At 44.2% G+C, this 27,194-nt stretch overlaps 11 protein-coding genes across 11 annotated transcripts; 6 read left to right on the plus strand and 5 right to left on the minus strand.

Moving 5' to 3' along the window:
* Positions 1-201: 201 nt before the first annotated feature.
* BYT42DRAFT_569360 (uncharacterized protein) lies at positions 202-2,616 on the minus strand. Its single transcript, XM_051568283.1, has 4 exons — positions 2,508-2,616; positions 2,322-2,447; positions 1,948-2,200; positions 202-1,858 (listed from the first exon to the last, which is right to left on the minus strand). The coding sequence occupies exons 2-4, from the start codon at positions 2,340-2,342 to the stop codon at positions 567-569; spliced, it is 1,566 nt and encodes a 521-aa protein (XP_051423950.1). The 5' UTR covers positions 2,343-2,447; positions 2,508-2,616; the 3' UTR covers positions 202-566.
* Positions 2,617-6,056: 3,440 nt separating this feature from the next.
* On the minus strand, positions 6,057-7,316 carry BYT42DRAFT_569364 (uncharacterized protein). Its single transcript, XM_051568284.1, has 2 exons — positions 7,161-7,316; positions 6,057-7,034 (listed from the first exon to the last, which is right to left on the minus strand). Exons 1-2 carry the CDS (start codon positions 7,247-7,249, stop codon positions 6,206-6,208), a joined length of 918 nt encoding a protein of 305 aa, XP_051423951.1. The 5' UTR covers positions 7,250-7,316; the 3' UTR covers positions 6,057-6,205.
* A 349-nt stretch (positions 7,317-7,665) lies between these two features.
* On the plus strand, positions 7,666-8,925 carry BYT42DRAFT_569366 (uncharacterized protein). Its single transcript, XM_051568285.1, has 4 exons — positions 7,666-7,854; positions 7,948-8,142; positions 8,243-8,546; positions 8,672-8,925. Exons 1-4 carry the CDS (start codon positions 7,719-7,721, stop codon positions 8,775-8,777), a joined length of 741 nt encoding a protein of 246 aa, XP_051423952.1. The 5' UTR covers positions 7,666-7,718; the 3' UTR covers positions 8,778-8,925.
* On the minus strand, positions 8,926-11,624 carry BYT42DRAFT_569373 (uncharacterized protein). The gene is made up of 6 exons (XM_051568286.1): positions 11,242-11,624; positions 11,007-11,145; positions 10,080-10,915; positions 9,921-10,013; positions 9,539-9,852; positions 8,926-9,457 (listed from the first exon to the last, which is right to left on the minus strand). The coding sequence occupies exons 1-6, from the start codon at positions 11,273-11,275 to the stop codon at positions 9,206-9,208; spliced, it is 1,668 nt and encodes a 555-aa protein (XP_051423953.1). The 5' UTR covers positions 11,276-11,624; the 3' UTR covers positions 8,926-9,205.
* A 2,521-nt stretch (positions 11,625-14,145) lies between these two features.
* Positions 14,146-15,487, plus strand: BYT42DRAFT_495960 (isocitrate dehydrogenase, NAD-dependent; the record flags this gene model as incomplete). Its single annotated transcript, XM_051564390.1, has 4 exons — positions 14,146-14,235; positions 14,319-14,860; positions 14,922-15,102; positions 15,185-15,487. The coding sequence occupies 4 exons, from the start codon at positions 14,146-14,148 to the stop codon at positions 15,485-15,487; spliced, it is 1,116 nt and encodes a 371-aa protein (XP_051423954.1).
* Positions 15,488-15,793: 306 nt separating this feature from the next.
* BYT42DRAFT_593628 (uncharacterized protein) lies at positions 15,794-16,365 on the plus strand (the record flags this gene model as incomplete). Its single annotated transcript, XM_051570715.1, has 2 exons — positions 15,794-15,934; positions 16,144-16,365. The coding sequence occupies 2 exons, from the start codon at positions 15,794-15,796 to the stop codon at positions 16,363-16,365; spliced, it is 363 nt and encodes a 120-aa protein (XP_051423955.1).
* A 280-nt stretch (positions 16,366-16,645) lies between these two features.
* On the minus strand, positions 16,646-18,580 carry BYT42DRAFT_495809 (P-loop containing nucleoside triphosphate hydrolase protein; the record flags this gene model as incomplete). The annotated part of the gene is made up of 8 exons (XM_051564381.1): positions 16,646-16,908; positions 16,979-17,049; positions 17,119-17,467; positions 17,538-17,660; positions 17,728-17,823; positions 17,888-18,294; positions 18,368-18,415; positions 18,474-18,580. The coding sequence occupies 8 exons, from the start codon at positions 18,578-18,580 to the stop codon at positions 16,646-16,648; spliced, it is 1,464 nt and encodes a 487-aa protein (XP_051423956.1).
* Positions 18,581-20,438: 1,858 nt separating this feature from the next.
* Positions 20,439-21,571, plus strand: BYT42DRAFT_333243 (uncharacterized protein). The gene is made up of 3 exons (XM_051563084.1): positions 20,439-20,512; positions 20,564-20,797; positions 20,851-21,571. Exons 2-3 carry the CDS (start codon positions 20,770-20,772, stop codon positions 21,426-21,428), a joined length of 606 nt encoding a protein of 201 aa, XP_051423957.1. The 5' UTR covers positions 20,439-20,512; positions 20,564-20,769; the 3' UTR covers positions 21,429-21,571.
* Positions 21,572-21,606: 35 nt separating this feature from the next.
* Positions 21,607-22,722, minus strand: BYT42DRAFT_333238 (uncharacterized protein). The gene has a single exon (XM_051563083.1). The coding sequence runs from the start codon at positions 22,546-22,548 to the stop codon at positions 21,784-21,786; it is 765 nt and encodes a 254-aa protein (XP_051423958.1). The 5' UTR covers positions 22,549-22,722; the 3' UTR covers positions 21,607-21,783.
* Positions 22,723-24,663: 1,941 nt separating this feature from the next.
* BYT42DRAFT_636113 (peptidyl-prolyl cis-trans isomerase pin1) lies at positions 24,664-25,432 on the plus strand (the record flags this gene model as incomplete). The annotated part of the gene is made up of 3 exons (XM_051572494.1): positions 24,664-24,861; positions 24,933-25,112; positions 25,166-25,432. The coding sequence occupies exons 1-3, from the start codon at positions 24,859-24,861 to the stop codon at positions 25,430-25,432; spliced, it is 450 nt and encodes a 149-aa protein (XP_051423959.1). The 5' UTR covers positions 24,664-24,858.
* BYT42DRAFT_333270 (obg family GTPase CgtA) lies at positions 25,314-27,148 on the plus strand. Its single transcript, XM_051563085.1, has 2 exons — positions 25,314-25,742; positions 25,817-27,148. The coding sequence occupies exons 1-2, from the start codon at positions 25,572-25,574 to the stop codon at positions 27,059-27,061; spliced, it is 1,416 nt and encodes a 471-aa protein (XP_051423960.1). The 5' UTR covers positions 25,314-25,571; the 3' UTR covers positions 27,062-27,148.
* The last annotated feature ends 46 nt before the right edge of the window (positions 27,149-27,194 follow it).

The following is a 27,194-nucleotide window of genomic DNA, read 5'->3' on the forward strand; positions in this document are numbered from 1 at the left end:
GAATTCTGCATGAGACACCATGATTTTCAAAATTGTCAGGCCGACACTTGCCCACATGATCGCTTGATCTGATAAGCGATCAAGGTCATGCACTGGCAGTTCGGTATGTCCAAATTAAGAAGGCACGGATGATCGGAAAGGGTTGTGTGTGTACGATGCTCATTATTTTTTTTTTCGTTCATTGTTTTTTGTTCATCAAGTCTCTTATATACGAAATGGTCAGAATTGCATCACATAGTTATATATACAAATGAGGAAGCGATCAAGAGGATACTACTATTATTCAAGGGGTTTGCTTTCGTTTAAGACGAGGCGACGCGAAATCCTTCAATCGACTTTTGAAACCACGAAATCGTCGCTCTCGAAGATCGGCCGAATCGACGGAAATCGACAGTGCTGAACTTTTATCCGTGTCGCTCGGGATACTCATGGAAGAATCGGATTCAACCACTGGCGCATTGAGTACCTCGGTCGAGTACTTGGGCAACTCCAGTACCGAGTAATTGTCATGCATCATTAAGGGCTTGTCCGTGGCTTTCTTTGTCAACTATCAACACGTCAGCATGTCATTTTCTTGTTACGTACAATGATCTGTTTACAGACTGTCGCAGCTCATTTACCCGATGGTCTGACGTGGACGGCGACGGAGCCGCCATGTTTCCACTTTTTGCATTTGTTTTCGGTACACGTACGGCAGTAGGGGCGTTCAGTCCATTGCGACGTACACCCCTCGGTGTGCTGAGGTGGCCAAACTTTTCCTTCATCTTGCCAAAGAAATGGCTAGATGACCGCGGTAGGGTGGCATGATTGGCCACAGCAGGCAGGGTGGCTTCAGGATGCGGTCTCGATGGCTGCAGATTGTCCTGCGACCGTTGTGAGAGCCGGAAAATCATACTGTCGGTCGGATGCAATGGTGAAAGAGACGAGACACCACCATCGAGGGTGGATCTTGAAGGAGGAGGTACCTGAAGGCGTCTCATAGGAAGAGACCGTTGATGCGAAGGATGTGAAGGATAGTCATAGTAATCTCCATTGATTCGTGTCGGTAAAGACGATTTGCGACGAACGACATTGAGCAAAGAATCACCAAATGAATGGTATCGGGGACTGCTCGAAGTCGATCCGTAGTAGGTATGATGAGGAGACGGGCTCGATGAGGAAGGTGACACGAAATCGTACACATCGCTGAACGACATCATGGATGCTGTCTTTGGTAACTGGCTTCGTCGTCGCCACTGTTCATAAGAGCTTCCGTAATCCTGGCGTGCTTGCGATCGTGCAGTGAGAATGGGCGTCGTACAGACATCTTCAAATTTGATATCGATGGATAATCGTCGCGCATGGTACTGGTTGTATTTGTGGTGGGACCATTTTTCCGTAATGTTGGCCGAGAAAAAATCTTTAAAATCACTGACACTCGACCGCGCGCGAAGGCTGGACGAAGAGGGATCGCTGGTTAGCGGGGGAATACTGTCCGCGGATTTATCGTACACTGCGCTCAATGATCGATTCTTTGTCTGCTTTTCCTCACTGTCTAGTAAAGCATCGTCGGTCAACGCATTTGGCATCGTGGACGATCGCGGCGTTCCCTGTAATGAGTCCTGTCGTGCTACCGAACTTTGGAAACTGGCATACGATGTGGATGCGGACATTGGAGTGGATACTTGTGCGGTATACTGGTCAAAAGATGAGACGAACAACTTTTCCACGGGGTCACTGTCATTTTCATTGTGTTGTTTTCGGGTTTGTTCAATGGCGTGGCCCAGCGTGTCCATCCAAATTCGCTTTTCCTGTTCGCAAATGGAAGAAAATTCCAGGATCTGATTATCGTTGCGTAAAATCCAGCCACAAGAGACGGCTGTAGTAGACATCGAATAACACCGCAAAATTCAGTTACACAAAGTAAAAAAAAAAAAAAGCTGCGTGGTTTTCTCTTGAATATCTTACCTTCATGATCGTGCATATTCTCCAGATTAAATAATCGCAAAGGAAACCAGTAACGCGGTTCGTACTGTTTATGTTTCTTGGCTTTCACGATAATCATGTAAGAATTAAACAAGGCACAGCCGTAACGCTTGGATTTCATGCCATGCTGTGCGTAGCGGACCTCCAGCGTACCGATAAGCAAGCACGTTCCCAGGTTCTTGTACCAACGTTTAGGCAAACTCTGCGATAAAAAAGAAACATAAAAAAGAAAGCGGTGAGTGAACCCATACAAAAATGTCATTGATCCAGTCTGTCCGTACCCAGTCGGCATCCAAGCGGGATAAAAACAAGGATGTTTTTCTTTCAGCTTCCAATTTTGATTTTTCGTTATTTAGTCTCGAGGCAATGGCGTGCATAATATCTTGCGCTTTGGATAACTCTTCGTATTCCGCAGTATCTTTTTGGGTGGCTCGGATGATGGATTGCAGAATAAGACGATATCGAAGGATTCTTTGGAAAGGCTAAGCAGGCAAAATTGTTAATTTAAAACGGCACAGGTCCATGAGCATTGACCATCTTACAATTATAATGTAATCATCGAACTTCAATCGACTGAAACCATATGATACGCGGTAGAATGTATGTAAACGTTCGATCAAGTTGGCAAAGGCTTCGTTGGTTCGCAGTAATTCATTGTATAGTTGAACGGAGCGATCTTGATGAATGCAGTAATCGACGTACACCTCAAACTTGTGTCCCTTTAAAAGAAAGAAGGGTGTTCACGGATAAGACAATAGCATCCTGAGATGAAATAAGACAGAGCATGTAGCTTACCCACTCGGTAAAGCAACGAGCAATCTTGCCCAGGTTACCACGATACTGGATTCCGTGACGTTTTGGGCCATCTTCGCCATGGGCTTCTTTGAGCGCTTCGTAAAATTGCTCCTGGAAGTGTAAAATATCAAACGCGTTACGCACAAGCAGTTTTCGATCCTCCACAGAGATACAATCGGCTTCTTGAATAATAGCAAAGAAATGCTATAAAATAAAAATTAGTTAGATCCATTGGGCATGGTGCACATCCAAGTGACTTGTCGTCAAAACTGACGTTTATTCATACCGTTACAAGGATGTTCAAATCACGCACATAGGTTTCTTCGGTGTCCATAAGCTCTTTGAGTGCATTTAACCGTCGAATGGATCGTCGCACTTCCAAGGAACTGCATTCTTGTTGCTGCAGGGCGTCCCACTGATTAGGCGTGTTGTCATAGGATGGTTCTTCTTGCTCGTCATAAATCTGCGAAGTACCCACGTGGGGGCGTGGGCTTCTTTCATTGAGTTGCAATGTGGCAAAATGGTTTAACCCTGCTTCATTCCGTTCCGAAAGGACCGTCTTTATACTGTCGGTAATTTCGGGGAAAAGGTCTTGTGAACCCATATTCAAGGGATGTGGAGACGGTAAGACGCGATCGAGGGTCATGGTTACAATCTTTTGAATCGTGGGCGTATCGACCATGCGGACTATGGCCTTTCCAAGTGTCTCGGGGGAGATTTTAAACATCGAAGGATCATCCCGTTCGGTAAAATTGATGTGATCCCCTAGTAGCACCGAAACAGGATTGTGTGAAGAGGCAAATACCAAGGATTGCGTCTCTGGCGACCGCACGGTATCCCTGGAAACGGCTTTACTAAGCAGAGTAATGTCACTGGAGGATTGTCGAAATTCGTTCAATGACGACGTTTCAGAATTCATGTCCATCTTGGCACTGCTATTCCGTTTAGACGATGTCGTGTCATCGACTTCGACGTGAGGCGAAGAGGAATTGAGTCCAGGCGGGGACAGAGGTCCACCCAAAATAAATCGGTCGCTGTGATCTTTGGTGGAGCTGTTCGTTTCTTTTGTTTCCGCAACCTTGCTGTCTTCAGATTTCCGATGCAACGGCACAGTATCAGACAAGGAGTCCATGTCAAGGGATGATTTCGCAGTGGTAATGGTAATGCTTCTTGGTTTTTTTATCGCATCGTGCTTCTTTTTGGCGGCCACTTTGTCGCCAGGATGAAAATAATCGGACGTTGGCCCAGATACGGGAGCCGACAAGACGGCATCGATATTGTGGGGTTGTTTTCGTGCCGCCGTCGCCGCCGCGGCGGCGACGGTAGCTGCTCTGGAAGCTTTGGCGGCCGCAATGAAACCTGCCATTGCCGCATCCATCTGTGCTTTGCGTGCAGCCGCTTGATGAGCCGCAAAGTTGTTCATGTCGCTAGTGGAGTTGCTGAGCTTTTGAGACATTGGATGAGGCGGGGCTGACATTAAAATCATGGAGTTGGCCATCATAATCGGGCTTGGTGTCGAGGCAGTAGACGAAGCATTATTGACGTAAATGGGTGACAATGCGGTAGATATGGGGTTTAAGTCATTGGCAGTTGCTGTGTCGGAAACGTTACCAGCATGACGATTATCTGACGTATTCGTGGTAGACAATGATGGGGATTGTGGTAACCGTTCGTCTTCTGGAAGATACGTTTTTTCTGCATATTCAGTAGGCGATCGGTTTGCATTGATAGTTTGTGCTAGCAATTGTTTGGTCATGTTGGATGATGTTCGGAGACTTAATTGGATTTGCGCAGCGACGCTTCAAGACAAGGTGACAGAAAACAAAAAGGAACACTCAAAAGATGTAGAGGAACCGAAGAAAGTACCAGTATTGAAGATCGACTCTTTTTTCGATTTCTAATGACGAGTCTGCAAGAAACAAAAAAATAATCAAAAAGAGAAAAGGAGAATAAAGAAATGATCAAACAAAAAGCAGACAAACTGGAGAGGAAACGTCAATGCCGAGCATATTTTAGATTAATTTTTTTTTCTTTCCTTGTTAAAAGGGTTAAAATTTCCCGGATGGTGTAATCAAGGCCAGTGGACACCAACTTTCGTGTTTGGTCAAAATCGTAAGCGGGAAAGGTTTGTCTGTAGAATAACGGATGGGGTTTTCGTCTAAAATACCTGATAGGCTCTGTAATCATGAGAAACAAGCCTCAGAATCGAAGCACCCGATAATGGCTGTATGCTCTGAAAGGACTAGGATATGAGTGACCGAAAATGAACTGCGCCAAAGAAAAAAGACAATAAAATAAAGTGGAAAACTTCCGCGATATGTAAGGCACAAGACATTTGTTTACTCTTTAGAATGTAATTTAACGACCGTATACTGTAGTATGCAGCACAGACATGGATCCATGTATGACATGACCAACACTATCTGCTTCCTGCGCAAAGGTGAGTCTCAAGTCAACGAGATAAGATTAAACTAGGTAATTGGCGAGTGAGTATGGTGTCGTCACAGGTCATGCGATGGACATCTTTCAACAATATTCAAATTGCAACTAGCTCAAAATCATGCAACTGCTTAGGGAGCAGCAGAAGAATCCGGGTGATCTTGACTGTCTTCCATGACCGCTTTTATGCTTAGTCATGTGCTTATTTGCAGCACTGGTCCAGCCATCTGACTTTTTGAACCATTAGAGTTTGCGGAGAAGGGGTGTGAACAAAGCAAAACCTTCATGGATACTGCATTGCAGTAACAAAAGTGGAAGTCTTTCTCACTGGAGCCAACAATGTTTTCTGAAAGACAGTAACTGTACAAATGATCTTCCTGTAAACAAATTGTGTCATCCTATCGTGTTCGTCATCACTTTTTGAATAGGCGCATTATCTGCCTTGAATCAGCTGTCAAAATTTACCATGTCAGATCGCCTACACAAGATATTGATGCTGTTGTCAATGAGTATTGCGTTATTTGTCAGGAGACTGCCGGCTCGAGATTCTGCAACTAATGATACCGTATCTACAGTTCAAATTCATGATAATATTGTACAGTAGATGCAATGTTTTTTTTTTCTTTCCGTTATTTTTGACCATCCACCTAATAATGGCTTGTGATCTCTTGACAAAATTGGCTGTGTCAAGCTTTATAAAGCAACAAACCAAATATAAGAATATTGATGATGGAGATTACACATGACATCATGTTTGATAAGTTTTCTGTTATATGGAGAGCTGTGCAGCCAAGAAAAAAAAGATTCATACAAGCATGAGCACCAGATTCAAAAAGAGAAATTAGAAGCAATATGATGATTTTTACTCAAATATGCAGGGATTGACAAAAAAGGAGGAAAACGTTCTACTGTCTATGGCGTGTTTGTCCTTTTTTTTCCCTTCATTAGGTTAATGAGTGACAGGGATTGTGACATTATGGCGGGAGAATATAAGTGATAAAGTAAATTAGCAGACCAGCATCATATCCCATCCTACATTGACCCGTGTCAACCCGGTCAAGTTGGATAAGATGGCTCGAAGTTCTGCGGGAGGGAATACCTGCTTCAGATCCGATGGACTGACGATGGTGATGGATTGGATCCAGGGGAACAGAGATTTGGTGTGCAATAAAGTTTTAATTAGGCAGGTAGCGTCGTCTGGTGCAACATGCAAAGTCAAGTGTCGTAAATTCGGAAACACGTGCTTGAACTGTTGCCAATAACATTGCCGTGATTCCTCAGTTGCTGGCAAGGAGAAAAATGACCGAAGCGCTAATGTCAAGGATGCGAGTTTAGGGAATTGCAAATCCTTGCGAGGAATGTAATACAGTAGCCAGTCTGCTGGTAACGAGGCCACATTGAATATTTCTAAACTAGACTGACAGTGGACCAGCCAATCCATCACAGGGTTTCTTGACATATCGCTCAACGTAGAAAAGACCTGGTCAGGGTCACTCACCGATACCTCCCGAATACTTTTGAGGCCGGCATCCTGCTGCGAAAGCAATCCTAGCAGTTGGTCATGAACCGTCCATGGGGCTTCGAAACGAAGGCTGGAACAAGTGATGTCGTGCTGTTGTTGACCAAGCAAAGCAGCGAGAAACTGACATACGGAAGCATCATTTCGATTGATGATCATGGCCAAACTTTTTATGCCATAACGTCGAAGCGATGAATCGGTGAATATATCCGTTAGGATGTCCAGCATCTCATTGCTGGCATGTGCTGTCGTTATGCTGATGTTGTCGGACCACAAGGTCCAATCGCCGACGAGATGTCGCAAACGCCGACATGTGCTACGGGAGAGGCCATCTCATCAGTGGTCGCTCTTTGAAATCGTCGCACAATGATCTTGTTTTCTTTATCTCTTTTTTTTTTTTTTTTTTTTTTTTTCTTACTGCGAACAGGGTCTGAGAATTTACCTTGCCACTGATATTAGATCAATGCAAGTAACTGACTTTAAGTGATGAATGATACAGAGAAGTATTTCGTCAGGAAGTTGAACAAGCATGAAAATGAGGAGCAACTAAAAAAAAAAAGTTCAAAATGAAAGAAACGCAATTTAGAAAAGAATGAAGGAAAAAAAAAATGACTTGAATAGCAAAATAAAAAGGAAAAAAAAATAACAATGACGATTTCCTCAATTCCAATGCTGCTTTCTGTCATCATCATGAGATTCTCCTATTCTATGTCATGGCTCTTTGTTATCTAACCCCCATCCGGTTTTTTTTGCTCCATTCGACCACAACCATTATCTCATTTCACATTGCTGCATTTGCACACATTTATGTTTCCTTATTTGGATCGTGAGAACTGTCAGTGTTTGTTTAATCCAATCACAAGGCAGAAAGACTGATGCCGTGAGTCAAAAATTAATGGCTGTCACAAAAAGGACACATCTTTTCCAGCGCAGTTTTTCTTTTTTTTTTTTCTTTTACTTTTTCTCTACTTTTTATTTTATTTTATATTACTCATTTCATATGTCGTCCGAAAGGGATTCATCCTCACCGTTCAATGCGGACTCGTCCTCACCGGTGCAAGCATTAACTACCACACGACCCAAAGTGCTCGTCCGACATGATACCCCTGTGAATATGGACGGCATGAGCTGGCCGAGTAAGTGTCGTTCTTAGAGAACACAGAGTTACGTCACATTTGTCAGACCTGAGCATGGTGAGAGTAACATGGAATGATCATGTGGAAACAAAGGTATCGGAGCCAAGAAGAGACGAGATGAAACAGAGCAAGACAAGGTGGACCGAACGACCAAGATCGCTGATGCCGTTCGAACGATTTTGTCGGCTATCGGTGAAGACCCAGATCGAGAAGGATTAATAAAGACACCGGAGCGGTATGCCAAGGCATTACTATTTTTCACCAAAGGATATGAGCAGAATATTCAGGGTATGTATGACACAATCGGTGCGTAGTGTGATCCATATCGATGGATGTCTGATAAGCGCATGGTTTTTTTTTTTTTTTTTTTTGTGGACCTGTTTTGCAGATGTGATCAATGAAGCGGTGTTCGAGGAAGATCATGACGAAATGGTGATCGTCAAGGATGTGGATGTGTTCTCATTATGTGAACATCATATGGTTCCTTTTACGGGCAAAATCAGTATTGGGTATATTCCCAATCGCCGTGTGGTCGGATTAAGTAAACTTGCTCGTATTGCAGAGCAATTTGCCCGACGGTTGCAAGTACAGGAACGCATGACGAAACAAATCGCTACAGCATTGATGGAAATTTTGCAACCTCAGGGTGTGGCGGTCGTCATGGAAGCTTCACATTTATGCATGTGCATGCGGTAAGATCAACGGAACCATGGATTGGAGAAAAAAGAGAGAGCAATTTTTTTTCCTTTTCTTCATATTCTAAATTGAGTGTCCGCCCACTGATGTTGATTTTCCCTTTTTTGGTCGCTTATTGTAGAGGGGTGCAGAAACCGGGTAGTGGAACCATCACCAGTTGTATGATGGGTGTCTTCCGAAGCAACCCAAAAACAAGAGAAGAATTCCTCACTCTCATTCGACGATAAACAACACTATCTCCGGCTTCCCTTGTAATTTTTTTTCCTTTCTTTTTGGCGTTATAGTTTGCTTTTTTTGATGTTTATTTTTTTCCCTTATTGTGTTGTTCATGTATGGATAGTAATTTTATAGAGCAATTGCAAAAAAAAGTAACAAAAGTAAAGTGATAATGATGTGCAGTAGCATTTATAAAAAAGAATACAACTAAATAGACATGTATTTTTCGTTTACTTTTTTATTTTATTTTAAAGTACCCGCCGCGACGGCTTCTTTGCACAACTGTAATGCCGTTCGATAATCGCCCTGCGCTTTATGCAAGTACTCTTCCAAGACACTGGGAGCGACATGAGGCAAAATCTCACGCAGATTATCCAGGGCTTTTCGATTGTTTTCCTCATTAAGCCGTGCCGTAATATCTTCCAAACTTACGGGCCCTTCAGGTGTCTGTCGATTTACCGGCGTGTGACCCTACGTTTGCTATGGTAAGCCCCAGACGCTTCCGTTGATGCAGATTAGGCTGTTTTACCTTTTCAAGCGAATGAATAGATGTGCTACTTTCGCTGTGAGCCCATAACGATCGACGGCTGAGAGAAGAAAAGAACCGACTTGCTTTCAGGGACTTTGTCGCAGAGGATTCATCTATGCTTCCTGACGATATGCTACTGGCATCCTGAGCTACGGAGCAGGTCTGGAAGAAAAAAGAAGAAGTCAGAATCTTGAACATGTCAAGGATTGGAAAACCGATGGATCACTCCAACTTGGAGCTCACCTGAGGATCGTTTCGACTCTGTTGAGGTGGACGGGGCGTATCGATATGACTGTAAGATTGAGCCTTATCGGTGCGATTCATGATCTGGTGAACGGGTACAGAATTGTTGGGAAGAAGAGCATGGGCTGCGGATAGGACATCCATCGGGATGGAGGTGGGGGGTTCCTGTTGTGCCGTTCGTTGGGCAGAATCTGCAATGGAAGATGATGTTGTTCTGAACCATAGGTCTTCTGCTAATTTGTTTTTTTTCGCCATTGGATGGAATAAAGACCGTTTCTGGGTGTGCTTCTTCGGATACAATGGCACATAACCTGCTATTATCATAAGAACGATGATGATCAGATCGAAAGGGCTCCTCCAGTGATCTGTTCAGTAAACTTACCCGACATCATCTTTGGAGGTTCTTGTGCTCGTTGTCGTTGTATCCAACCTGACATGCCGCTGTTTGCCTTTACACAATGATTGAATGCCTTGACTAAATTGCAAAAAAAAAAGCCTAATAAGTACCCTGTCATGATGGATCCATTTTCACCAATTTTACCATAAGCTGCGGTACGTTCCGGAGATTTCTTCATTTTCATAGTATGATACAGGGTCAGATGCTGATGAGGCGGTCCACTGCGATAACTTAGTGTTAAGCAATCTTCTCGTGGTGGCGGTAATTTTGGTTCCTCTTGTTCATGTTTTTTCGACGATTTAATACGCAGTTCTTTGGCACGTTCCTCCAGTAGATCAGATAATCCTTCTGGGTTATCGTCCGTCTTTTCGTCAAAAATGTATTGAAAGGTGCGCAAGGATGATAAGAGATCATTGCCACTGTCATCCTTCCATGAAATCTGGTATGCATCGTCACCCTGCTTCTTCTCTTCATTGCTGGTGGTGGAAGGCGGCTTTTTTACCTCTGTAGGTGACGGCATCGTTTTTAGATCGACAGGGTAGATGCTGTCCGCTTCGGAATACACCGGTCGAGGAAGATGTCGGTTGTAAGATTGCAAGCTCGGCGTTTTGCGGAGGCATATGGAAGATGATTTTCGCAGCGTGGTGAGAGGTGAGGATGGATGCGTGGGTGAGGAGGAATGACTCGTAGAAGACGCGGTTGGATGAACGTTACGGTTGGACTGAAGAAGCTGAACCGAGCTGGATCGCGTTAGTGGTGCATTGGCAGGCGCGACAGGGATGGTTTTCTTATGAATGTCTGCCCATCGACGTTGCCGTTGACACTTAAAACAGCGGCAATTGGGCGAGTTATCACATGATGGTGCGGCCGTCTTTTGATCAATGGCAGATTTAGGTGATGAAGACAATAATGAGGATAAATATGGATCTGTCGTAGAGGAGGTGATAGGACGGTTGGGATTGATTGGTGGGGAAGCGCGACTAGTATTCGAGAGACAAGATATGTAAAATAATCAAGGTACAATGAGCGAGAAGACCCTGTTAAGATCTGGTTTAGAGGTTGAATACGAACCTGGGTAAAGTGTGAGCAGACGGTTTAGTAACTGAAGCAGTCTCATTTTCCCGCAAGGAGACGCTTGGCAGATGCTCAGGAGGGATATCCTCAATTTCGATCTTTAACGAACCTTCAGCTGCAGGTCGCTGCAAATTAACTAACGATTCAGCCCCAAAAGCCCATTCATGTTTCAGTTGTGCATCCAATAACAACACCGTGGGGTAACCAAAAATAAAACTTGGTTTTCACTTACGATCTACTCGACTAGGAATATGTAATTTTCTCATCCATTCTTTTTGCACCAGAAACAGACGTCCAGCCGGTTTTGGTTATTTATTAGTAACAATAATAAAAACGATGAACAAAGAATGGCGCGATCATTGGCTGGCAAACCTACCATTGGGATATCGATTAATATTGGTCAAGGTAGACATGATGTGAATTAAGCAATGACAGGTTTATATGTGAAGGATGGAAGATCGGCGGAATCCAAACGTGCAAATTAAGGGCGGGTACGTTTTGAAAAGTATCGAGATGAAGATGCGAGGGAAAGGAAAAGGGAGACAAAAGCGGTTACATCTATCGGATGGGTCTATATGACAAGGTAACACGATAACAAGCGCATTTTGGTGGGTCACTCAAGGCGAGTTGCCGAGAATAGTAATTTGCACCATTTTATTAGCGCTCCATTCTCTGAATGTCTCAAACCATAGTTCGTTCCAGACAAACAAAAAGGCAACCGTCGAACGAACAGGGTGCCTGCATTCGATGGTGGTTACATCGTCATTAGATAAATCTTCTCATCGTAACACGTCCACCTTTCGCTGTGCTGATTTTCTGTTATTGATATGTAATACCAACTTAAGATCCGATCCATGGTCGATCGTTCTAAAAAAGAACCCCGTCGGGAATTGCACGCTCACGACGTCTGAAATTTGCTGTAGAAATGGCGTCACAGCTGCACATATCAGTAGTATCTATTGCATCCCAAGCAACTTTTTATGCTCTTTGATATTAATTCGCATCCACGCTTGATCGTGAATGGTTGGTTTATTTTTCTTTCTGTTCAGTTGCTCAATACGCAGAGTATCCAACAAGTTCGCGTTGACTAACAACTACTCTTGCAGAAAATCGTAAGCTTTGTCAATTGATGGAACGATCTACTCACGTCAATGCTTCTCCTTGATGAAAATAAAATAAAAAAAGATACCATCAGATCTAAAAAATTTCTGACTTGCCCATAATGCAAACAATCACCCCTTCAAAATGACCACAAGTTGCTGTATTCACTCCAAACAGGAAAGATGATCCGCACAATAAAAAATAATGCTTTCTTTTTTCGGCAGACGATATCAAAGATACTCCCTTCACAGAAAAAAAGACACAAAAAGTAGAAAAATAAAAACAGTAAAGGAACCACACGTGGTCACCCAAACAGAGTTCAGTGTTTCCATTATTTTGCGTGTTTTCCAACAGAAACTGGATCGAAAAGGAAATTGCTATTTTCGGGCCCTGTGTATCTAGCCAACGATTTTTGTATAAGGTGACTTCAGCCGGTGCTTGAGGTGATATTCAACGATTTGTCCAATTTGCCCAGTGCTGGCATCCAATAAAAGAGATACGGTACCGTAGATAGTTTTGCATGTTTTTTTTTTAATTCTATTTGCATTCGCGATCTCTGTCGCCGAAGGCGGAACACGTCATTGGGTTCTTTAACCCCTCGCTTCGCCTTAGTCTCTTTGTTGACATTGTAATGATCATGCACTTTTCTGACTAGTTCTCATCTTTCGTCTATAAAATTTTCCTTGTTGAAATTTATTTTCATCAAGTAAAAGCTTCCTGTTACAAAATTCGCCCAATTGGATGGAACACGTTAGCAGATCCTGATATAAGAAATCGAAAAGATTGAATGATAGGAGAATAGGAAACCATGATATGAGGAACTATGTGGGGATTTATCTTGGGCTCATTCTTCCAATTTATTAAATCCAATGAAGATCCTCCAGCTTCTTTACGTGTTGCAAATTCAGATATGAAGCTTTTGAATGACTTTTTCCAACAACCACCCCAGTCAATTTACTAATACTTAATTTTACAATGACGAAAAGTTCCTTTGCCTCTCATATCGTTTGATCATGCCACAACGTTTTTGGTGGTGCTTCATCTAGCATGAAATGACCTTTGTTGATAGAATCCAAGAGAAAAACTTCTCGGCATTGAAGTCGAGTTCCATAGTGGCGGCCTTTATCATATCATTCATCTTCCATAGAATGTAAAGTAGCAAGGACAAACCCATATTCTATACGACGGTATCAAAGCAAAAAACAGAAAGTGGTTTAATCACGTTGCCATGACCGATCACAAAAATGTTCTCTGCTCTTGCCAGGCAGTCCGGCCCGGTATTCAAAAAATCCGGGCTAAAATGTAAAATTATCGGCCAAAAATAGGCACCATCTTTTTGTGCGCCATGAAAGTTATTACCTTGAATTCCCCTATGAACTACGCATAATATGAACACTATATTAGGTGTCATACCTACTTTTAAGGTTCATTATACTTCTTGTCAAAGTATATCACCAAATCCAGTCAGTCGATTTTTTCATCCATTTTTATGAATAGGGGAAAAACAATGAGACGGACTGGAAATGAAAAACAGAGTATGTTTCAGCGTCTCGTTTCCCCTCCATTTTTGAGATCATTTTCTTTCGCACCATGCGGATCCTCAAATTAAAAGAGATGTGTAAGGTAATTGAAAAAAAAAAAAAAAAATAGAGTGTGGGTATTAAGCACAGTTCCTTGTGTTCAAAAGATTATGTTTTTTTGCCGGCCAGGTGGGTCCCGGAGAAAAGCAGATATACCAACAAGAACCGGCGGCAAAAGGTTTAAGCCCCGGCTCCATATCTATCTGCTGACGTGGAGAAGCAAGTTGAGCCAATCAGCGTCATCCCTGGAGGTACAGGGTAACTCGAAAACAATTTTTTTTTTCAGGGTAATTCCCGCGTCTTCCGCTCAGTTGTTTATACTTTCTTTCTCCTTCAACCTCCACCATGCTCTTCAAGGTTATTGCCAGACCCACTGCTTTGCGCAGCATCCAGCAGGTAATAGCCACTACGCTTGACTTGTTGTTACTTGCTTTCTCGAGATACTTACCGTTTCCATGCTTTGTATCTCGATTAACATCCACCAGATCTCCACCCGCTCGTTCGCTTCTCAGATTCCTACCCCTGCACCTGCTGAGCAGAAGAACGTAAGTGCTTATTCGCCGGAACAATCGACGTGTTGACGGTGGGCGTATGGGTTAACGTTATTCTTTTATTTGTCGCTAACCAGATTCACCCCAAGAAGTACGGTGGCAAGTACACTGTGACCTTGATTCCCGGTGATGGTGTTGGTCAGGAAATCGCCGGTTCCTTGAAGGATGTGTTCAAGGCTGCCAATGTTCCCGTCGAGTTTGAACAGTACGATGTGTCTGGCTTGACCTCGGAGGACGAAGCCTTGTTCCAGGAATCGCTTGCTTCCCTTCGCCGCAACAAGGTCGGTATCAAGGGTACCATGTTCACTCCTACCTCTCGCTTGGGCCACAAGTCCTTCAACGTGACCATGCGTAAGGATCTCGATATCTATGCTTCTCTCTCCCTTTGCAAGAACCTTCCCGGTGTTCCCGCCCGCATGGACAACGTCGATATTGCCATCATCCGTGAAAACACCGAAGGTGAATACTCTGGCTTGGAACATCAGTCCGTTCCCGGCGTGGTCGAATCCTTGAAGATCATCACCCGTGCCAAGACCGAACGCATTGCTCGTTTCGCTTTTGATTTCGCCATCAAGAACAACCGTAAGAAGGTGACTGCTGTCCACAAGGCCAATATCATGTGAGTTTTTATCTAATTTTGGCAGGCGGGGAGGACCAAGTATTAATATATACGGTTATAGGAAATTGGCCGACGGTCTCTTTTTGCGCACTTGCCGTGACGTTGCCAAGGAATATGAACACCACGGTATCCAGTTCAACGACATGATCGTCGATAACACTGCTATGCAGTTGGTCTCTCGTCCCTCTCAGTTCGATGTTATGGTCATGCCCAACTTGTACGGTAACATTGTCTCCAACATTGTAAGTGGGCCAAAGCTCTTTTTATTTTTATTTCATACAAAAAATTCTCGGACTGATGGTTTTATGCTGTGCAAAATATTAGGGTGCTGGTTTGATCGGTGGTCCTGGTGTTATCCCCGGTTGCAACATTGGTCGTGAATACGCCATGTTCGAACCTGGTTGCCGTCACGTTGGTACCGATATTGGTGGCCAGAACGTCGCTAACCCCACCGCCTTGTTGCTTTCTTCCGTCATGATGTTGAGACACTTGAACTTGGACGAACATGCTAACCGTATCTCCAACGCTGTCTATGAAACCATCCAGACCGGTGCCGCCAGAACCGCTGACATGGGCGGCAACAGCAGCACCAAGGACTTCACCAAGGCTGTTATCTCCAAGTTGTAAATTACTCTTAACCTTGTTCAAAAAGCGTAATATCCCAATCATTTTCCCTCCTCTTTTTAAAAAGAAACCAAAAAAAACAAAGATCATTTTCTTGGATAGAACAAATAACAAAGATTTATTATATTTGCTGGCATCTATAATGTTCTTTATCAAAACATCAAGTGAGGATTATCTTTTGTGTCTGTTGTGCTATCGTTTCTTTGAACCGCTTTTGTGACTTGTCCCGGAGTTTCATCGTCGGTTGAATGAAATAGGGTTCCTGTGGCAGACTCGGTTCCTTACTGCGTGTACAAAGTAAAAAGACTAATGGCCAATCCTTTCGCTAATCCGACGGCCACCGCTGCACGACCCATGCTACTTCAAATAGAAGACCAGTACAACAAACGAATTGACGACGATGTAGCGAAATTAGTTGATTGCTTTGCCGATATTGTCAAAGTGGGCGAGGTAATCCCATGTCTTTACGGTGGCAAGAATTTTTTACTTCCACGATGTTAACCAGCCATTTGTTGAATCTTTGATGATAGAACAAAGACAAGGACAAGTTCAAAGTGGCTCAAGAAGGATATCAAATTGAAAGCCAAGCAGCTCAAATAGTAAGTGGGCGCGATTGGACTTGACATATATCGATGGTCAACTCATCCCGGACGTTATAGGTACGTTCGTCCGAATCACTGCTGAGTCTCATCACGGAATTGAAGCAACATTTACTGCTCAACGACACAAACACTTTATCACGGTTAATGGAAAAGCGATCGGAAGAATTAACGCGTCAAAAAGATGAGATAAAAGATACCCTCATTGGTATGCGAAATGAGCTTGCGTCGACCATTTATGATTTGGAATCAGTTTATTACCGTTCCCTCACAGGTCCTTAAACTTATCATCTCTTCACCCATTATTCATCCTGCTTGTACATAGAACTCTACTCTTTTGTTTTTTAATTGGCAAATTTTCTCTTTTTTTTTTTTCATACCCTTTGACCTTTCTCCAAGTGATTTTTTGCCGCTTGATCCGAATTTACTTCATTGTGTTTGGATTCTTTCTAGGGATCTAATGATGAGGAGTGGTTTATTATATGGCAGATGTTCAAGAGTGGTGAGTGGTTGTAAAGAGTATGTCTATGAATAAAAAAAAATAACAGGGGTAACAGAAGAGTTATTGTTCATTGAGATCCGTCTCGGTCTCGTTCAACCGTGCCGATCCGCCCAGCGATTGCAATTCCACTAGGCGTCGGAATACACCGTCTTGAATATTCAAAAGGTCATTGTAAGTGCCTAATTCGGCCACACGACCATCACTCAAGCAGGCCACCAGATCAGCCGAGCGAATGGTAGACAAGCGATGCGCAATCGTGAAAACTGTTCGTCCTTGCATCAAAGTATTCAAAGCATCCTGGACCAAGAGTTCCGATTCCGAATCTATCGACATCAACAGCGTTGTGAGTTCATCGAGCCCTTTTAAAGCATTTTTCATACAACAAGGGCATACCTAAGGCACTCGTTGCTTCATCAAGCACAAGGATGGACGGATTTTTGAGCAACGCTCTAGCGATAGCAATGCTGTAATAGTCCGATTATAAGCACAATGGTCGACATACAAAATCACAACTGATGGTATACAAAGCTTACCGCTGTTTCTGGCCACCGCTCAGACTGATACCACGCTCACCCACCATGGTATGATACCCATCGCGGAAGGATTGAATAAAGTTGGTGCAGTGAGCCTTGGTCGCGGCTTCCATAATCTCTTCCATGGTGGCATTTTCCCGTCCGTAGGCGATATTCTCCGCGATCGTTCCAGCGAACAGCATAGGTTCTTGGGAGACCACACCCACATTCTCACGCCACCAATTCAAATTGATATCTTTCAGGTTCGTATCATCCACATACACACTACCGGCATTCGGATCATAATAACGCAACAACAATGATCCAATCGTCGATTTGCCCGATCCAGACGAACCCACAATAGCAATCACTAATTCATGTGGTTTAGCATCATGATCATGTCTCCATCGCCTCCTTTTCCTTTGGTCTTTCCAGTTTACCTGTTCCGGGGTTAACGGTCAACGAGAAATTCTTGAGAATGGACGACTGCGGTCGGGTGGGATAGGTAAAACTGACATTATCAAATCGGATCTTGCCCTGCAAGTTATCCAATTTCTTGCCAACTTTTTTTTTATGCCATTTCGTAAGTCTATACATTCATTGTGCAGTTGTCATGACGGTTCAACTTACCGTCCAGAGGTATAGGGCTTTCTCGAGCCAACAGATTAAATAACCGTTCTGAAGCACCCACACCTTTCATAATCTCGGAATAGAAAGACGTCATGCCTAGAAATCGAGCCATCACAAAGTAAGACACGAATGGTCTCATCCAGTCTGTTTGTACACGTACCACCCAACGATGTGCCCACATATGCGGTATAGAGCATGAACGAGGTCAACTCGCCAATGGTGATGGCATGATTCATCACCATGTGCCCGCCGTACCACAAAACGGCCAAGACCGCCAGGTTACCAGAGAGCCCTGCTCCACCGTAGAAAGCGCCACTGGCCAGTGCTTCCTTCCTGGCCAGATCATACACATCCATGACACGCATGTGATATCGCTTGCCTTCCACTTTCTCCTTGGCAAATGCTTGGACAGTGCGAATACTGCTGATCCGCTCTTCGGCGACTTTGGTGATCTCGCTTAAAGCGGTCTGTGTCTTTTTTGAAAGCGTCTTTACATAACGACCGTACACAATGGCAAAAAGCGCCACAGGTGGTACAACCACCATCATGATCCCTGTGAGCTTTGGACTATTCATTGACAATTGGTCAGCGCTCTCCTAAAAAGTGTGCAATATCGATTGGGAACGTAACCGTTCCATACCTGATGAAAAGCATCATGGAGGAACCAACACCTGCTGTGGCTAGTGCTCTAGTATAGAAAGAAAGATCAGCTACCGACCCATCCTTCTTCGTTCATCGCACTCTACCTTAATCCATCGCTAACATTGTTTGTCACACTTTTGCCCACAATGGCGGTATCGACGGACAATCGCGAAATGAGCTCACCGGTCCGATTCTGATCGAAAAAGGCCATATCTTGTTTCAAGACGGTTCTGTACAGATCGTTACGGAGACGTTGAATGATGCGTTCACCGGCTAATCGAAAGAGCAGAACACGACCGCTATTGGCTGCGGCACCCACGACAAATACACCGGTCAGCAGAGCCGCAAATTGAGGCATGGTCAGCCCCATATATTTCTCCATTTCAGGATTGGTCACGATATCGATGATTTTGCCCATCGAAAATGGTACCGACTAGATGGTGTCCGCAGATGAGTACATTTTCCCTTCCGCCTTACGCTTGGGTTCTATTCCCATCATGTAACCTTGCGCTTACCATTGTAATGGCCGAAGAGATCAATAAAAGTCCAATAGCCGCTGCAAAAAAAAAGGTCCAACGTGTCAGGATCCACGTATCTCTTTTCCGGTGACTAACTGGGTCACTTACCCGTGATACTCTTGGCTTCCGGTTTAGCAAGAGCGAAAAGGCGCTTCATATCTCTCATGTCAGTGGAATTAAGCTTGCTGGCTTCTTGTTTTGCTGCATTTTCAACCGCCTTTTTTTCCATTTCACGACGGATACTGGAAGTCGAGAAACGACTCGTCATGCGCAGTCCTGCCAACCTGGACAGTGCATCGGCATTTGCAACCAGAGATGGACTTCGCGAACATGGCGTCGTCAGCGCTGCCAGTCTTGGCATATGTTTAAACTGAGAAAGCGCCGACGATCGATAACGCGATCGTACTGCAGAAGCAGCGACACAGCGTAACATGGGATTTGGAAGATGACAGTTGAAGAAAGGGTTTCCCAAAAAGGATGATCCCGGATGAATAAAAGTGCCTCGTCCCTCAGCTCCCCGAGAAACAAGTCACACCAATTCAATTTTGTTCGCTTTTTAAAAGTCAGAAGACGATCTTTTGATCTTTCCCCATTATCGACGGTCTTTCAAAAAGCAATAAGCAGTGTGCCCACCAACAAACCCTGATACTGCATTGAGAGACAGACGATGAAATGGTCTAAGATTGATCATCGCTGTTGACAACATCAATATCAAATTGAATAATCCGCGAAAAAGATTATAACTAATCGTCATAATTAGTAAATCAATCACAGATCGTTTCATGGAGCCACCCTTCGATTATTTGGACTCAAGCAGCATATCCGTTGCAAGATACCCTACAAACATGTACAACTAATTTCTCGCAGAGGATAAAAACTGCTTCTGTTTTTGAGCCTTATTTACAGACACCATGCATAGTTCCATGCAAAAGGAATAAAAATCTGAGGGATTTCCCTATTTCGGAATTTGAAAAATGACACAACAGGTCGGCTGACGCGTATAGTTTATTGAACTTTTTTAGTCACAAGTCCTTTTTCTTTGTTTTTTGCTTCTCTTTCTCTTTTTTCTTCAAAAATTGCGAGCAGTTGACAGTTTTGATCAAGAAAAAAAGATGTGCACAGCAGAAGCCACTTGACCACAGCGCCAGCGTGCCGCCTTGTCGATAAGAGATCTCAAGCACATGAAAACACGCAAGATAAAACTGTCAGCCTTATTAAAAAGCCAAATACATATCACGCCGGGTATATAAAAAAGAAATAGACTACGGTGGCAAACAGATATACTGATCTTGATCTTACAGCAATTACTGTAGTCACTCGCTGAAAACCACTCTCTGCTCCGACGCGATGCGAGCAACTAAGCCCAGCTCCATGTCCTGCGCTGGATCGATCGTTGCTCTTCCTTTGAATTTCCGCCAATCAACACCCAATTATTCTGGGTTAAGTGCTATGCGTTGGTCGCCAGCTCTTGTAGCAAGGCCAAGAACGGGTAGACTCTTATGATAAGGGTTTCTGTGACCATTTTCGCTAAAGTCTTGTCTTTGTATAACACAGTGGCAACAACCTAAATCACGGGAGAACGACTTCGCCACATCTTGAGGCGTTTTTTAGACCATCAACTCAAGGTTTGTTTCTGACAATCATCTATGCCATGTTCCAAAGCTCACTCATATTAGGATATTCTTGCCCTCAATGGTCAATTGTCTACCATGACTTTCTGCACATTGTTGTATTCAAGATGATCAATCACATATCCGACACAGGGACATCACCAATCCGATCTCTCCTTTGACATAGAATACACACCTTTCATAAATCCAGAGAGTCTTACTATCATCACGCTCATTGACCTCTCGGGCCTTACCCTTAATCCTAACGGAATATGACGCCTGCTTATGGAGCGCGCACAAGTAAGTGTAGACCATGATTCGTGCAACGAAAATTTATAACCAACGAATGCCAGATGTTTGGCAGCACTTGCCCTCTAATTTCCCCAAATGCATGCTTCATGCTTGGGAGGCTTTCTTCAAGAATAACAGCCGCCTCTACGATATCATGCTGCCCAACAGCGCATATAATCTGTCATCACAAGCAAGCACCGACTTACTACAAGCACAAGGACCAAGACATGGCCTACCGGGAAAAGACCAATCAAAAGTTCACCGAATATCCTCTGAATCTATTGGAAATCTCATAACGATGAACATGAAATGCCAGACCACACCGTCCAATATACAGTCTATGTACCAACGAGACCCATATCTCAACCACAGAAGACCTGCGGTTGACTTGTACCATAGTGAACGATCAAAACCAGAAATGAACCGTTTGGACGAGTTCAAGCGAACCAAACGTGTCCCCATTGACAATGTTGCCCAGATGATCTCTGACGGTTACCTCCTTAATGACGCCATCCTCAACATGGTTCAGCAAAAGACCCAACGGATCCTTCAAGACTCATTGCTTTTGGCCGGTCCGAACCCCGTCGTAACAATGAACAACAACAGTCAAAAAACTCGGCTGAACATGGTCAGTCGATAGCGGCGCAAATCGCAAAGTACTTTGGAGTAAAACCGGCTATACCATCGCCGATTTGATCCGGTACGGTTGCGCCCTCGTCTTCATAGGAGTCAATCCAACTTGACCCACACATCCAGTCGAACTGGGATTGGGATTCCCTTGTCATTGGCCATGCCGATTGCCAAGCGTCATGTAATAAGAAAAGCTATCGCAACCCTAGTCAAGTACCGGTGAGTTCCTGTAGAAGAATGGAACGAACTTCCCGGGCATTGACAGGTCCTGGAAAGCTTCTACAAGTAAGCAAGAGAACCAGTAAATTTGGTGACGTACACTCGAATTCAAGCTTGCTTACTGATTTGTTAACAGAATCTTTCTCTTATCGAGCTATCCCGAGGTTTATTCCAAACATATGATTCGAGAAGTGAACACCTATCACAACGAGATTTCCGTTAATGCCAGCAATGTTCTCGTGGAAGCTTTCAAGAGGCTTGTTAAAGACACTGAGAATGGCATCCCGAAGGACAGAGTGCATGCGCGGAGGAAGGATATCCGAGTTGCTCTCAACTTGCACAGCAAACACTTTAATACTGTTTTCAACGTTCAAGCTTCGAGCCCCTACAGAAGAAGTTCGTCTGCAAGCACCGAGGTGCTTGCAGGAATGTTGACACAGCCGACCAGAGGAGCTATCTCCGAAAGATGACCCAAAAGCGTCGGAAGAACGAAGACTAGCCAGAAAATTGTATGCCTTCTGACATAAGCGAGGAGTAAAACGCTCGGTGACTGGTACACTGCCAGGTGGAAGCCACCGCGATAAAACAAGACGGCACAAGCGATCGTATGAAGAGGCAATCTTATTTGCCTTACAAGAGCAACAACTTTCGAAGAAAAGACCTTTGCTCATAACGGATCTATATGACACAGCTCCAGTTGCTTTAACAGATTCCCGTGGCCCAGAAACCAATTTTCTCATGTCACCGAATATACTGCCACAACTCCAAGAATCTTTGCAACGCCCTCCCTTTACACTATCGTTACCGGCAAAGCCATGCCACACGCCACCTTGGTCAGCCACAGTCAAGCAAATCAGCGATCTCCCGTTGCATGGGGTGGTTAAAGACTTTATCGACCAACGCCAATACATTGAAATGGAGGAAGCATGCGTATATGGACCGCCCCAACCGATTCTACGTTAGAACAGACGAAAACCTGCTTTCACAGTTAAAATCTGTGGACCGCCTACGCAGAAGTGTCAAGATGTCAGACGAAGACATTATCATTGTTGTACCGACGCTTTTGAAGGGACTGGGTCTTTATCCACAGAAGGCGAGAACAGTTCGAGGAAAAATTTAGGGATTTTTCTCAGAACAGCTGATCTGTGACTGGCACGTTCGTCCACACTATCATTACGTTGCTGCAAAAGCATTGTGTGGTTCAGTGTTAATTGATCCGGTTAAGTATCCCGGTTTGCTGGTGAACTCCGTGGAGGTCTATGGGCGCGACCCTGACATCGAATCTCATCCTGAACCGAGGAATCTTCCCAGGCGGCTGTCATCCATTCCGCCCTTACAGCGTACAACATACCGTGCCATTTGGGCTAAAAAGTTCTATCAAGCTGACGGAACCCGCACTACTTGCAAACTTGTCATTGCCACTAACGCATTCAATGCCCTCGTCACACCTTCAATGCGTCTCGATATTCAAACCCTACCAGAGTATGGCCCGAACACCCATCAATTTGTGGTGGACGAAACAGCCGCAACAGCCCAGATCTTTCTGGATAAAAGTGCATACGAGGAGGCGCTGCGGATGGCGGACAAACCTGAAGCAAAAAATATCACTCCGTACTGTGAAATTGGACAGCAAGTGAGATTTTTACCGGCTTCCAGCTTCCCTGGTCATCGTCCTGCTGTTTATGAACCAACACCTTTTTGGGGTAAATCCGACCTGCAACTTTACAAGGGACGGCACACAAACATCCGCATCGTCGGGGATAGCTACCGAGGCAGGAACGCAATGGTGTTGGCTGACCTTTTGGCTCCTGATTTATGAAGCAGAACAAGAGAGCCGTCGTGCCTGCTATTCTGGATAGCCTTCAAACATCATAATTTAACTCAATTATGTTTCCTGTTTTATACATCGTTTTCTCTTCACTACTGCTACCTTTATCTGATTTACAGGAGTCACACTTTACCGTGGATTGTTATTTATTGGCTTACCCATTATTCTTCATCTCCTTGACTTGAATTTTTTTTACCGACTCATGTATGATAATCTTTGTCTTTCTACCCGTCCATCGCTTTGTACTGAGATGGCTAATATTATCGCATAAACCCATTGTGATATCTACTTAATCAACAGCTATCCTGCGAAAAAGGTAATTTTGATGAAATTTGCCTATCAAACTAATCTTAATTTCGTTGAGATAAGATGAGAATGATATATTCCTATGATTTTATATGTACAGTATACAGTAAGCGACTGCGGAATAGTAGGAAAATGGCAACGGGAACATAAGAAATTGGCAAATTGGCAGCGGGGGTCATAGTGAATGAAATACTTGTCGGCGGCTTTGCCAAGCAAATTGTTTATCATGGCCAAATCTCAATCGAAGATTACAATAATATTTACCCTGACACTCACTCACTCACTCGTTCTTATAATTGGACAAATGATTTCCTACATGGATAACCATGGGCCTTCTTTATAGGGCAAGGACAGTAAGAATGGCCTCTGTGCTGTCCGCTGCGATATATCATAAAGGAAGAACTTTTATATCTTCTTGTTAAAGTACACGATGCATGTATAAATAAATACTAGGATACCTTTTTTTTCATTTGATTCGTAAAGCTTTTACTTGATACACACATGTACACTGCTTCCTATATTACTGAAGTCCCCTATGATAGCCTTGCAAAAAACAATTCTAAGCACCTCTCCTGGAGTAACGGCGATGTTTCATAGTATGTGCATAATATTTTAAGCATCATTCGCGCATCCAAACCTTTTCTTTTTATCACGTTTTAAACAATGTGGAAGGCTGAACCATCAACGACGGCATAAGTTGCAGTGAGATCAGCTACTTGGAAACCATTTTTGTACCCAACTCGCATCGCTACGCTGTTCCTTTCCACAGATAAAACTGTGGTAGTTATATGGCAGTTCATGAAATACGTTGCGGTTTACCAAACCCTAAAATACATGTTCGACTATTTCGACTAAACTCCAGATGACAAGAACCAATTTTTGGACAATCTCTTTTCGGAGTGATGAAAGGAGCAGACACAAACCAATGCCAAAAATAGCCATTTCCCTTTATACCATGTGACACCCTTTTTTTTTGCGGAAATACAGCCGTTTTCGCCACTAAAAAAAACCCGTCGAGCTTGAATTCTCGTCATCGGCACTCATAATTGACAGTTACTTCTTCTCTCACTTGGTTTTTTGAAACATCATGGTAAGCAGAACCAGGTAAAAAGATGGCAAGAGAGAAGAACGTCAAACCAATGACGATGGTTTTTTTTGTAGGACTTGCCAGCCAATTGGGTTATTCGCCATTCTCGAACTTACAACAAAGACTACTATTTCAACACGGTGACCAAAGAAAGCCGATGGGATGCTCCTCCGGCTGACGATACCGAACGTGTGCGCGCTAGTCATCTTCTAGTGAAATACATTGGTTCCAGGAGACCCAGTTCATGGAGAGAGGTACACAATAGATGCCGCTGTCGGTTCGCGCCGCCACTCACACTGTGTTACAGGAAAATATTACGCGTAGCAAAGAAGAAGCGTTAGACATCATTGAGGAGTATCAGAAACGTATCGAAGCTGGAGAGGACACATTGTCCGCTTTGGCTACCAATTATTCCGATTGTTCGAGTGCCAAACGGGGAGGTGATCTTGGCTATTTCGAACGCGGGCAAATGCAGAAGCCTTTTGAGGACGCCACTTTTAACCTCCAAGTCGGCGAGCTGAGCAAACCCGTGTGGACCGACAGTGGCGTCCACTTGATTCTGAGAACAGCCTAGATGCTTTAGTTACTTATATTCGCGTCCAACTGTGACCACCATTTTGGGAAAAAAAAAGAGAGTTAAAAAAAAAGACCTTCAGAGCAGAGAAAAAAAGAGCAAAGATTCGTTTGGATCTTTATCGCTTAATTGGTATTCAATGTTGACTAAAGTGCTTTCACAACCTTACGTTATACGCTCGTGCTCAAAAACGACATGGCAACGCGTGTCTTGGCAATGCATAGCAACACGGTGGTTCACCTCCGATCCTTCCGATCCTGCAACCAGAGCACGATCACCGGCATCGATTGAGTATAAGCTACGTGGCAAGGCAAGCATCCTTTTGAAGAGATCGATTCTATGCCATCTCGACGCTAATTGAGTCTATAAAAAAAATCAAAACAGGGACGACAATTTGTAGATTTCGTGCGCATCGTGGCCAGAGGAGGTGATGGGGGTGATGGTTGCGTATCGTTTCATCGGGAAAAATACTTGGCCAAAGGACCACCGAATGGCGGTAATGGAGGCCGTGGCGGTAGTGTGATTTTGAGAGCTTCGGCGGATGAAAGTACGCTTCGTCACCTTGGCCACGTCGCTTCCGCGAAGCGTGGACAAAACGGGATGGGAGGTGGTCGCCATGGCACTATGGGTGAGAATCTGGTGATCAACGTACCTGTAGGCACCATTGTGCGTGAAGTCACGATGGAAAAGCGGCGAACCGACGAAGACGAGGAGGAGGAAAGTGATGAAGACGCATTAGAAAGACAGCGTGAAGCACGATGGGTGTACTTTCCTCGCACCGAACAACCGCAGCCCGTGGCAGGACGCGTCGACTTTTTCAAACAAGCGGAACGCTTGATGGATGAAGAGGATCGGTATTTGCGATGGCGCGAACGTACGGAAAAAGTGGCACACATTGAAGCCGATTTGACCGAACCAGGACAGGAATTAATTGTCTGCCGTGGCGGTGCAGGAGGGTATGGCAATCCTCACTTTCTCACCACCGAGAACCGATCACCGAAATGGGCGACTCGTGGACGTAAAGGCGAAACTCGATCTCTCGAGTTGGAGCTGAAAACCATTGCTGATATTGGTCTTGTGGGACTCCCCAATGCAGGCAAATCTAGTTTATTAGGGGCTATTTCTAATGCGCATCCGAAACAAGCCGCATACGCATTTACTACACTGCATCCTTTTGTGGGCACGGTCGATTACGCCGATCAGTACCAACTTACTGTCGCCGATATTCCCGGACTGATTCGTGGGGCACATCGTAACATCGGTCTTGGACACGCCTTCTTGCGCCATGTGGAACGAGCGAAACTCTTGGTCTATGTCGTCGATCTCAGCGGTCCTGCTCCTTGGGAAGACGTGAAAACCTTGCAGTACGAATTGGAAGCGTACCGACCAGGTTTAACCAAACGGCAATCACTGATTGTCGCCAACAAGGCAGATCTGGTGCAAACCGCCAAAGATAATCTTTTCCGTTTACAAGCCGAAGCCAACGATATCCCCATCATTCCCGTGTCCGCCCGCTATGAAAAGAACATTCTCAAACTGACCTCCATCTTGCGCAAAAACGTCGAACGCATCCGTGCAGAAGAAAAACAGAAGAAAGAATTGGAACAAAGCCAAAAATGGGACGCATAAAAATCAAGGATTTCTTTTTTCGCTGATGTTCATCTGTAATACCATCTTTGCTAGTGGCTCAAGTTACTCTGTATCATATAAAAACGAAACCCCACCACCCCTCTCTATGTCGCCCTCCTGTTGCATATCAATC

The sequence above is a fragment of the Radiomyces spectabilis genome, assembly GCF_025331425.1.
Source record: "Radiomyces spectabilis strain NRRL 2753 chromosome Unknown BYT42scaffold_6, whole genome shotgun sequence".
Classification (NCBI taxonomy): Eukaryota; Fungi; Mucoromycota; class Mucoromycetes; order Mucorales; family Radiomycetaceae; genus Radiomyces; species Radiomyces spectabilis.